We start from the raw sequence: 13,155 nt of genomic DNA on the forward strand, positions 1-13,155 counted from the left end.
CGCCCGGAATTAAAGCAAGCAGGTTATATGGATTGGGTACGACTGGATGTATACTAACAACCGCATCATTGACTGCTCTCAAGTCCTGCACAGGTCGATACTCATCTGTACCGGGCTTTTGAACAGGCAGCAATGGGGTGTTCCAGGGGGAAGTACAGAATTTTAGGATACCATACCGTATGAACTTATCCAGATAGGATTGAATGTTCTTCTTAGCCTTCTGCGGGATGTGGTATTGTCTTAGGCTTACTGGATAAACCCCAAGTTTTAGTTCAATTTTTATAGGTGGAATATTGCGGGCCAGTCCTGGTGGGTTGTTCTCTGCCCAAACTCCTGGTATGTTGAATAATGTCTCATCACTCCTAGGGTTTTGGCTAGTCAACACTGTATAAAGTCGCCACTCTTCTTCCTTTGGTACGGATAAAGTCATAATACCTGAAGGTCCATTAAACTTTAGAGATGTTGTTCCATTTGGTAGGAACGTAATCTGCGCTTGTAACTTTGATAGCATATCACGTCCCAGCAATTGGACTGGACATTCAGGCATATAAAGGAATTGGTGTTTTACTACGTGGCCTCCCAATGTACAGAGTCGACTTTTAAGAACCGGTTTTTCAGCACTTCTTCCAGTTGCTCCTATCACAGTAATAGTCCTTCCAGATGGAGGAGCAACTAGATTAGTCACCACTGAATGTTCAGCACCAGTGTCGATCATGAACGCACTCCTTTTTCCCCCTATTGATACATCGACCATAGGCTCCGCTCGACCAAGGGGGATGGAGCCCGGTCGGTATCAATAGTCCTCCATGACCGTGTCAGCCAATCCTACAAAGTCCCTACCTTCTCTATCGCGGGACCTTTGCGCTGCTGGAATATACCTGTCTTCCTTAACACTTCCTCTGTTCCCATTACTCCCTCCGGGGCCTCCTCTACCTCTCGCTCTGCCTCTAAAGTTTCCGTAGCCTGCCCTGGGTTGGTCTCTCTCGTACTGCTCTCTTTGTGGACATTCGTTCCTCCAATGCCCTTCTTCCTTGCAATACGCGCATTGATTCCTACTCAAAGGCTCCCTACTCCATCTACTATCGCCTCTATCCGGACCCCGTCTATCTACGCCTGCGATCGCTACCGCTAGCATATCAGCCCTTTTACGCATCTTGCGCTCTTCCTCTTTCTTACTTTCTGTATCCCTATTCATATAAACCTTATTTGCTACCTCCATTAGTTGGGTGATGGACATACCTGCAAACCCTTCTAACTTTTGTAGCTTGCGCTTAATATCTCCGTAAGCTTGGCTGACAAAGGCGGAGTTAACCATTCGGGAATTGTCTGCGTCTTCCGGATTAAAGGGGGTATACAAGCGGTATGCCTCCAATAATCGGTCATAAAAGACACTGGGCGCTTCATCGCTTTTCTGAATCACCTCAACTGTCTTCGACATGTTAATGGCTTTCTTTCCTCCTGCTTTCATGCCAGCAATTATAGCGTCTCTATAGGCTCTGAGTTGAACCATGTCAGCACCATTTACGTTCCAATCGGGATCAGTGTTGGGATAATGTGTTGCGGCCCATGCTGATGGATTGGCTTGGTTTAAAGTACGGGCTTTATCTTCTAATGCTTTAATGGCTGCTTGATTTATTCTTGTCCTTTCCTCATTGTTAAATAAAGTCATTAATAACTGCTGGCAATCAGCCCATGTCGGATTATGCGTCTGTACTATTGAGGTGAACAGATCAGTCATGGCTTGTGGTTTCTCAGTATACGAGGAATTATGGGTCTTCCAGTTTAAAAGATCGGTTGTGGTAAATGGGACATATACGAAGACTGGGTCAGCGTGTGCCATTTGACCTGCGGCATCGATATAAGCTGACCCAGGATTCAGGCGAAGAGGCATCTGATAGTGCTTTAATTGTTGGGCACCAGTCAACTGTCGGGTTTGGATGGGGCTACGTAGAGGGGCGTCAGTCATGGGTTCCGGTCGGGGAGAGGTAGGGTATGGGGATGTGGAAGGTTGGTTTTGGGAAAAGGTTGTAAATAAAACACTTCGAGTCGAGCTAGATGAAGCTTGACCGGAAGTCTGAAGTGGCGCCAAATCAGGATATTCGTTTCTAATGGGGGTGGGTTCTGGTTCCGGAAGGGGAGATTTAGTACGAGGGGGGGTGGATCCTGTACTGGAGGAGGAAGCGGAAGTGGATGAGGGTAATGAGGGGAGGGGTGCAGGACTTCCTGCGTTTGCGTCACTTCCTCTTAACGGAAAGTAAGGGGGCGGCAAAGGGATCTCGGACTCAGGGGGCGTGTCCAAAATGGGCCTAACACCGGTCCTAGTGGACGAACAAGTCCTAGCTACCATGAGGCGACATTGCTCCTCGTGGCATGTCTGGAGCCATTTTGGCGAGTCATTTACGGCCTGTCTCCAACAATCAATATAAGGAAACTGGCCGTAAAGTTCAGGCCTACCTGATACAGCCACGTGTAAGCGCTGTACCAGAGTTGGATCCAAACTGCCACGTGGCGGCCATGCCGCAACCAAAGTAGGCCACTCCCTAGTGCACAGAGTAACCAAACGTACAGGAGACATCTTAACCCCAAAATCACAAGTTTTGAATCCCTTTTTAAAATTCTTCACCATACAACCTAAGGGATCCGGAATCGTTGACTGCGACGCACCCATACTTAACAATGGAACGTCGTCGACAACGAATACTATACACGCGTACTATTCAACAATCACACCCGTTTCCTCTGGCAACAGCACCACGTGGTACAGTTACCAAGTGAAACGTACACAATAACACAATAAACACTCAGGGAATTCCCGTACACACACAGCTGTTACACCAGTCACTATATAATCGATATTATGCCCTTTGGCGAAACTATACAGTCACCCACGCTATAATTCTCTATATATGAATTACCCGTCTATAACACACCCCAGTAACATCGTCTTTTACAAATAGCGGTTACAGTACGGTTAGCTTAGGTCAAAGTACAAGTTAAGGTCAAAATACAATTATTAGTGGTTATGGTGTTAAAACATGCAATTGACGACAATGATTAGTACTTATATACAGTGTCAGTAAATATACAGGGTTATGGTACCGTGCACTATAATACAGCAACACACTATTAACACTCTCGCTAGACGGCTGAGCTCGCGCTATCTAACAAGATATACACTTTACTAAAACAATCGTTAACACATTTACAATTCCCAACTAAACTATTGGCCAGTACCTTGAATGGACTACCTAAAACTATATACACCCGTTTTGGTTAGCCACACTGCCCAATCACCACATATAGCGAGCTAGAGAACCGAATTTACACAGGCGCCTCTTAGTCGCACTATCAAAAGTCTAGTGGGTTCCAAATTTACACGCCTTCCCACTTAGCCCAGATAGGTTGAGAGCTAGCGAACCGAATTTACACAGGCGCCGCTTAGTCTCCCGGTCCCTCCGACCTAGCGAACGTAATATACACCCTAGAACGCTAGTCTAGACAAGACACCGGTGTCCGGCTAGGGCTATTTACACCAGGACCCCGCCTGACTAACAAAATCAAACGGTCTGACTAAAGAGCGTTCGATCGAGCGGTGCGCCTTCGCTCCTTCCCTCCGACAGAGGGGGCAGATACACAGATTCAAAACCCCTTTGGGCCTACCGCACAATCGGTATACCCCTAGTGGGTCCTGCCGTCTAAAACAGCAGTTGTCTTACCTCCTCGTTCCTGAACCTGAGTTCACACTCATCGACGGGGACACCCCAGCACTTCTCACGTAGAGGCCGATGATCTCCTGGACAACGGCCCAGTGGCGCCGAGACGAAGGGAGGTCCACGCAGAAGTTCAGGGGTGCAGCCGTAGAGAACGTGGGCAAAGATAGACCGTCTCACGCCTCTGCCTCTCAGCTACCGTTGAACGATGAGCTTCCCGGCCAATGCACCAAATGATACCGGAGAAACTGACGGAAGCCAAGCACAGAGAGATGGACACAGGTTTCTTCAGGAAGGAAGAGATTCTTTATTGGATCACCGATCGGGACTCAGAGGGACTAGCGTCACCAAAATACCACAAGTTCTGAGCCCCGGACAATAGTGCAGGCTCCTTATATAGGCATATAACTCCTCCCATATTAAGCTCCACCCGCACATTCTCTTAACCAATCAACACAAATAAGAATTAACTTCCTGTTTGACCGCATGGCTTGTCCAGCACAATGGAGGAGGGGAATACTATATCCTGTATTCTTGCACATGCTCCGTACACTACTGATCGTATCTTGCCTCGTGCAACCAACTGATCGATACGTCAGCATATGCACGTACACATGCCACGTGGTAATCTCGGCCTACTAAATTTATTTTTACCGAGATTCCACCACATTATTATACAGAGCGACATGTTTATTATCAGCGTATAGATACTCAGTATTATTATACAGAGCGACATGTTTATTATCAGCGTATAGATACTCAGTATTATTATACAGAGCGACATGTTTATTATCAGCGTATAGATACTCTGTATTATTATACAGAGCGACATGTTTATTATCAGCGTATAGATACTTGGCATCATTATACAGAGTGACATGTTTATTATCAGCATATAAATACTCAGTGTTATTATACACACTAGTGACTTCATTATTATGTGGATACTGTGTTGTATACCAGCAGTCCCCTCTAGGGGAGCTTTGCATAATGCACAGTTTGTCCCTAACCAGCTCCTGTAGTAAGTGTGCAAGGCATGCTGGGATGGATACACCCCCTAGATTTGCTCTCTTCCCAGTGTGTGTATGGAGTTCGGCCATGTTGGGTGTATGTTACAGCAGGAATGTGTATATCAACAAAGGGATCGAACATAATATGTGACTTGTGATCAATAAATCCTGGCTGATTAATATACGGTATGTTATTGTAAGTCAGCTATCATCAAACATAACAGGTACTCGGTATCATTATACAGAGTGACATGTTTATTATCAGCGTATAGATACTCAGTATTATTATACAGATCGACATGTTTATTATCAGTGTATAGATACTCAGTATTATTATACAGAGCAACATGTTTATTATCAGTGTATAGATACTCGGTATTATTATACAGAGCGACATATTTATTATCAGCGTATAGATATTCAGTATTATTATACAGAGCGACATGTTTATTATCAGCGTATAGATTCTCGGTATTATTATATAGAGCGACATGTTTATTATCAGCGTATAGATATTCAGTATTATTATACAGAGCGACATGTTTATTATCAGCGTATAGATACTCAGTATTATTATACAGAGCGACATGTTTATTATCACTGTATAGATACTCAGTATTATTATTCAGAGCGACATGTTTATTATCAGTGTATAGATACTCAGTATTATTATATAGAGCGACATGTTTATTATCAGTGTATAGATACTCAGTATTATTATACAGAGCGACATGTTTATTATCAGTGTATAGATACTCGGTATCATTATACAGAGCGACATGTTTATTATCAGCGTATAGATACTCAGTATTATTATACAGAGCGACATGTGACTTGTGATCAATAGATCCTGGCTGATTAACCCCTTAAGGACACAGCTTCAGGGACAGGTGGGCGAAAGAGGCAAATTTTGTTACAGAAACAGGACTTAAGAAAAACATTTCTTAACATGTAACACTAAAACTTAAATACGATCAATCTTACTATGGTATGTGGCAATAAACATTTTGTTGTATAGTAGTATCTTCTTGTATAAATGTGCATTACATTCACCAGCAAAAACATTTTTCAGCTTCCAGCTTCCAGGTTTCAAAAATAGAGGTGTGCATTAGATTTGAGTAAATATGGTAAATTTCATGTGGGCATCCTGCATGTTAATTCTCCCTGCTGATCACGGCATACCTCTCAATAAACAAACTCTGTAAGGTGGTGTGGTCTTTTCATCCAGCCCAGTTATCACTAACAGAACAAAACAGGGGCATACAGGATTCATGACCGAAATAATGTACCATCATTTTGTCCTACATGATATTTCATTGTCATATTTCTTATCTTTCATAAAAATATTGTCAGTTTTTCTAAGTATGGTAAACAGTAAATAATTTATAGACAGATTTCCTTTAACTCCCAGTACATTTCCACCGACAGGCCAAACCGGGTATCTACTACAGTTTCAATAGCACAACCTTCTAGTATAAGTGGTAGAGGCTTGGAGTGATATAAAAATAGTACATACTTGGCACAACCTTCCAGTGGCAGAGGTAGGGGGGTAACAGTGTGTTGCATGCATGTAGAATGTATGTGATATACACAGTATCTGTAATTTGTTCCTCTAGCATAAATGCAGATACGTGTGGCTTTATGGACTAAATCTCATTTTGCAAAGCAAATTAAAGAAAAAAGGAGTATACACAATTTTTCTAGTGAATGGGTTAATGAACACATACTTGATTTCTTCGCAATCACTGACACCTGATGGTCATATTTCTTAAATATTATGCAAATATTGTATGTTTTTCTAAGTATAGCAATTTCCTTTAACTCACAGTATATTTCTTTTAGGTGTATTTGTCAAGAGAGGTGACAAGAACAGAAATACATGAAGCAAGGCTATGAAGAAATCTATTAATAACAGAACCAAGTCTAATTTTGAAAAATCAAGTATTTTGTCAGATTCCTGTATGTTCTCAAAGGAGATGGTAAACATAAACCCCAAACCTTTCTCGTCTTATGAATGTGAGAAATCTTTTGTCACAAATGCAGAGCTCGTTTGTCATCAGAGCACTCACACAGGAGAGAAACCGTTCTCATGTTCTGAATGCGATAAAAGTTTTGTCACAAAGGCAAAGCTTGTCCGTCATCAGATAACTCACACAGGAGAGAAACCGTTCTCATGTTCAGAATGTGGAAAAGGTTTTGGGCAACATTCACATCTTGTCCGTCATCAGAGAACTCACACAGGAGAAAAACCGTTCTCATGTTCTGAATGTAAACATTGTTTTAGTACAAATGCAGAGCTTGTCCGTCATCAGAGAACTCACACAGGAGAGAAACCGTTCTCATGTTCTGAATGTGAAAAATGTTTTGTCACAAAGGCAAAGCTTGTCCGTCATCAGAGAACTCACACAGGAGAGAAACCGTTCTCATGTTCTGAATGTAAAAAAAGTTTTAGTACAAATGCAGAGCTTGTCCGTCATCAGAGAACTCACACAGGAGAGAAACCGTTCTCATGTTCTGAATGTGAAAAATGTTTTGTCACCAAAGCGCAGCTTGTTGGTCATCAGAGAACTCACACAGGAGAGAAACCGTTCTCATGTTCTGAATGTGGTAAATGTTTTGGGCTAAAATCACATCTTGTCAGTCATCAGAGAACACACACAGGAGAGAAACCGTTCTCATGTTCTGAATGTGGAAAATGTTTTGGGCACCATTCACATCTTGTCAGTCATCAAAGAACACACACAGGAGAGGAACCGTTCACATGTTCTGAATGTGGAAAATGTTTTGTCACAAATGCAGAGCTAGTCTGTCATCAGAGAACTCACACAGGAGAGAAACCGTTCTCATGTTATGAATGTGGAAAATGTTTTGGGCGACAATCACATCTTGTCCGTCATCAGAGAACTCACACAGGAGAGAAACCGTTCTCATGTTCTTAATGTGGAAAATGTTTTAGTACAAATGCAGAGCTTGTCCGTCATCAGAGAACTCACACAGGAGGGAAACCGTTCACATGTTCTGAATGTGGAAAATATATATATATTTTTTTTAATTCTTTATTTTTGTAGTGCGTAAGAAAATAACATTTGCCTGTGAGGTACCCCAAAGGTAGTCCTCCAGCACAATACAAACATCTGGACATTGGGGTACAGGGTAAATCCAGCACATTTTTATATAACAATGGGAATGGTCTAGCTTGACATTGTGTAGCGTGACGTAACATATTTTACTTATATGGTTTGCATTTAACGCTTGCATAAAATGTTCGCATGGAAAAGGTGCTTACACCAGTTGCATTAGGACGGTTGCATAGTTTAGTTACATCAAAAATAAAATAAAAATAAAATAAAAGTAAATAATAATAATAATAATAATAAAAAAAAAAATAAGAATAAAAATAAAAATCGCGTAGACCACGTATACATATCATTTGTGTAGAACGAGTGCATGGGAAGTGTGCAGTAAACATTGAAGCAGGTCAGTTGCATAGGATGTTGCATAGAATATTTGCCTATAGTAAGTGTATGGCCCGTTAGCCTCTATCGTTTACCCGTAGTGGTGGCTTAGGCCGTTTGCTTAGGCCGTTTGACAGTTGCCCACCACTGAGTGCCGTTGTTTAGGTACAATCAATTAGGGTTAGGCTGCCAGTGGTTAACCGAGCAGGAGCGAGAATTTTTTTGGGGGAAAAACAACAGCAATTATAAACATGTGGCTTATATCGAAAGTGACCTACATGCCTAATGGTAAGCACGGCATGGTGTCGAGCCATTATCCGCAGCTTCCTGTGTTATACAGTACATTAGACGTTAGGTTAGAGGCTTTTGCGGCATATTGAAACAACAAAAGAGACAACAAATAAAACGAAGTAACAAATTAAATTCAAAATTACAATTTACAATAGATTGCTTGGCTGGGGAGCTCAGCATGCTTTTAGAATTATGCGGAGGTTATCGCGCTATGCTCATATCTTGGCAATAACTTTGCATTGCTGCATTATACATTACATAAAGCTGTTACATAGGGACCGTCTCCCAAGCCTGGGGGCGGTATACCGGTCTCAGTCCAGTGGGTCACATTAAGGTAAGCAGTGTACTAGCCTCTTCTCCATTAGGTTAGTCCATCGCTCAGGTGGTTACCAGGACATCTCCGGATTAGCTAATTTCCTACATTTAATGGTGGAGAAAGCATATGCAATATTTAAGTCTAAATTATTACTGGCTGAATATCTAAAAATATGTTGCTGCTTGATTACAAGAAGATAAATGTAGAAAAAGTCAAACTGTTCCCTGCAACGTTAACAAAAACAGAAAAAAACCTCTTTCCAGAGATAATGAGTGATACTCTATAGTGCCTAAACGAGAAGTAGCTCAACACATAAGGTGGAATACTTGGCAGCTGCTTCTAAGTGCTGCTACAAAGTGTATTTGGAGATATTCTGGAGAGTTTTACAGAAGCTTTAACTGTCTAAGATTTTGCTAAGAGTTTTCTTTTTTACTGTTACAGGTACGATTCATCTGTAGGAAAAGGTTACGATTTGATTAGTTAAATACTTGCTATTGATTGCTAATTAATTAGCTATTGTTTGCACATTAGCAGAGGCCTACCCAGGTGTTAAACATTCCTAGTGGGTGGTACCTTTAGGAGTGTATATAAGTGTTGTAGATATTAGCTTGGCTAATAGAGCTTGGCAGCTGTTTCAAAGTGTATTTGGAGATATTCTGGAGATAAATTGGAGGTAGTCTGAGGTACACAGAAGTTTAAAGAAAAAAAGGAAATAAGATAAGATTTGTTTGATTAAAACTCCTCATCTCATTAAAATGGCAGACAGTTCAGTGTAATAGTTGTTGTGCATTTGTTTATCGTTCCACTTTTTGGAGGTTTGGTTGTTGTCTAATCTGTAGACAGTTCTCTATATTGCAGCAGGAGATTGCATTTTTGAAGTCTGAGATTTGTAAATTATCTTGTAAACAATCTCAAGCAGGTAAATTAGGTGGACAGCGCTAAGAATTATTATAATAAAATCATACATACACAGGTAGCAGCAGATTTCGCAATTGTGTGTCTTACTCTTAAAAAAAGGGAAATAAAAGTACAATGATAGTGCAGTATGTTATGAATAATATGGTTATAAAGATATATTCCAAAGGGGCACTCACGTTTTCCAGAGCTTATAAAGCTCTATTTTAGGAGCCTGGACGGAACAATCCCCGTCTAAGGATTTCTTTTTGCTGGTATCAGATTCCCAAGGTAGTGCGATTCATCATATGAAAAAAATAAGGATGTATACCAATGGTACAGTACGTATGTAAAAGTAGGATAAGTAAATAATATTTGGCCTACTTACATTTGCTAGAGAAATGACCTGCTCTAGTGTATGGAGCTTTAGGTGGAACAATCCCCACCTAGGGATATATGTAGATCAGGAACAGCAGAGTGATGGTGAGAGTATAAGGAGCTCAAGAATGACTGGGTATTAAAACAGAATCTTTATTAATAAACAGAATAAATAAAACTATTTAAAAGTGAACTATATAGTAAAAAGAAGTATAAATAAAACCAGTCCTTTGTAGGCAATCCTTAATCTCCACTTGACATGTTTCGCTTACAGCTTTCTCAAAAGTGAATGTCTGCTGTTCAGGTCAGTTGATGTTTAAATAGTCTCTTAATTTCTCTATTCAGTTCTGGTGTGTATAGTCTGTAATTCTAATTCCAGGTCATTTGTTACATCACTTCCGGTTTGGTGGATATCTCCATGATGATATGTCCAGGAAATGATAGTAGCGCCATTTTGGATAAGGGCAAAAATCCAGTTAACTAAGTGAAAGTAGCGCCATTTTGAATAAGGGCAAAAGTCCAGTAAACTACATGATAGTAGTGCCATTTTGGATAAGGGCAAAAGTCCAGTAAAACAAGTCTGTATTTCTGGTTTCAGGTCATTCGTTACATCACTTCCGGTTTGGTGGGTATCTCCATAATGGTGTATACAGGAAGTGATAGTAAAGCCATTTTGGATAATGGCAAAAGTCCAAGAAAAAGAGGGGTTAATATAAAAGTAAATTAAAACAACTTTTTAAAGTTATGCACAATCAATCATAAAATGTTTGGATTGTAAAATTGTACTATCATCTGGAACAATATAGAATTTAGATTTTTTTAAAATATGTTTTTTATAATTCATTTGTGTATATGAATTTTTTTTTTTCCCCTTTTTTAACCAAATTTCCTTCGACTGGTTACTTTAAAAAAAAATAAATAAAAAAAAAATAAAAAATAAATAAAAAAATTTGGATTTCTATTATATACATCCAGACTTGTTCCAGATGTCTATTAGTACTATTTAAAAGAGATCGCTGTGTAAATACATGTGATATACGGCGATCCCTATTCAGCATTTAGCACTATTATAATCTCTATAACTATATATGCAGAAAATATGCAAGATTACACCTTGATTTGTTTGTTTTAATTTACTTTTATATTAACCCCTCTTTTTCTTGGACTTTTGCCATTATCCAAAATGGCTTTACCATCACTTCCTGTATACACCATTATGGAGATACCCACCAAACCGGAAGTGATGTAACGAATGACCTGAAACCAGAAATACAGACTTGTTTTACTGGACTTTTGCCCTTATTCAAAATGGCGCTACTTTCACTTAGTTAACTGGATTTTTGCCCTTATCCAAAATGGCGCTACTATCATTTCCTGGACATATCATCATGGAGATATCCACCAAACCGGAAGTGATGTAACAAATGACCTGGAATTAGAATTACAGACTATACACACCAGAACTGAATAGAGAAATTAAGAGACTATTTAAACATCAACTGACCTGAACAGCAGACATTCACTTTTGAGAAAGCTGTAAGCGAAACATGTCAAGTGGAGATTAAGGATTGCCTACAAAGGACTGGTTTTATTTATACTTCTTTTTACTATATAGTTCACTTTTAAATAGTTTTATTTATTCTGTTTATTAATAAAGATTCTGTTTTAATACCCAGTCATTCTTGAGCTCCTTATACTCTCACCATCACTCTGCTGTTCCTGATCTACATATATCCCTAGGTGGGGATTGTTCCACCTAAAGCTCCATACACTAGAGCAGGTCATTGCTCTAGCAAATGTAAGTAGGCCAAATATTATTTACTTATCCTACTTTTACATACGTACTGTACCATTGGTATACATCCTTATTTTTTTCATATGATGAATCGCACTACCTTGGGAATCTGATACCAGCAAAAAGAAATCCTTAGACGGGGATTGTTCCGTCCAGGCTCCTAAAATAGAGCTTTATAAGCTCTGGAAAACGTGAGTGCCCCTTTGGAATATATCTTTATAACCATATTATTCATAACATACTGCACTATCATTGTACTTTTATTTCCCTTTTTTTAAGAGTAAGACACACAATTGCGAAATCTGCTGCTACCTGTGTATGTATGATTTTATTATAATAATTCTTAGCGCTGTCCACCTAATTTACCTGCTTGTTTTGTTCTATTGTTCACAAGGTAAAAGGAACTCCTTGTTGGTGAATAGCTGCTTTATTGGATAGAGAGCACTTATCACTTTTTTCACTATTTGTAAACAATCTCAGGCTGGAACTGCTGCAAAGCACCTGCTGCAGAGAAGTCCTAGGAATGGCAGATGGATTACTGTAGGATCTGGTAGACTTAGAGATGTGGACAAAAGGCTTACTGCACAGTCTGTGTCTTTACATAAGACAGGTTTCTGAGGTAAAGGAAGGGTTTTGTGTTCTTGTCAATGATATACGGCAGGTTGCTTCCACACTGTCATTCTCTGAAGTTCTGCCTGTATATAACACTCAGAACGACAGGCTTTAACTTGCCACTTTAACTTGTGGCTTGGTGAATGGTGAAGGGAGCAAGGATTTGGCTTTGTTTCTCATGGTAGCTCTATTTGGAATAGAAATGAACTGTACAAAAAAGATGGTTTGCATCTTTCTCAAAAGGGAACAAATGTTCTCAGTGAGCAGTTCAGAGGTTTTGCTAAGAAGTATTTAAACTAGGAAGGGGGGACAAAAGGGTGATAAAACATCAATCCAATTGCCCCCCCCAAACAAAAACAGAAAGTAACTGTAAAAAGTGTGTTAAAAAATTAAACGCTTAGAGTCATGTCTACAAATGCTCGCAGTTTAGGGAATAAGATCCATGAACTTGTGGCAATAATGGCAACTGAGTGTAGATTTAGTCACTGTTACTGAGACATGGTATAATGAGAAAAATGACTGGGATATAGCAATACCAGGGTACTCTTTATTTAGAAAAGACAGAGAAGGCAAGAGAGAGGGAGGGGTGGTCCTGTATGTGAAGGATAGCATAAAATCTAGCCTAATAAAAGTTAATGAGGCGAACATAGAGTCAGTTTGGGTTACGTTAGAATTTGGCAATCACACAGTAACT

General features: G+C 39.9%; 2 protein-coding genes across 3 annotated transcripts in view; one reads left to right on the forward strand and one right to left on the reverse strand.

Annotated features, from left to right (window-relative positions):
- Window positions 1-7,735, forward strand: part of LOC134569295 (uncharacterized) — a 732,490-nt gene extending 724,755 nt beyond the window's left edge. The window contains exon 10 of the mRNA XM_063428214.1: window positions 6,844-7,735. Coding sequence (XP_063284284.1) covers window positions 6,844-7,659 — 816 coding nt within the window. The 3' untranslated portion in view covers window positions 7,660-7,735. The remainder of the gene's footprint in view (window positions 1-6,843) is intronic.
- The window catches only part of LOC134568458 (oocyte zinc finger protein XlCOF7.1-like), a 724,127-nt gene that overhangs the window by 513,353 nt on the left and 197,619 nt on the right, over window positions 1-13,155 (reverse strand). The gene's annotated exons all lie outside the window — the stretch shown is intronic.

The sequence above is a fragment of the Pelobates fuscus genome, chromosome 7, assembly GCF_036172605.1.
Source record: "Pelobates fuscus isolate aPelFus1 chromosome 7, aPelFus1.pri, whole genome shotgun sequence".
Classification (NCBI taxonomy): Eukaryota; Metazoa; Chordata; class Amphibia; order Anura; family Pelobatidae; genus Pelobates; species Pelobates fuscus.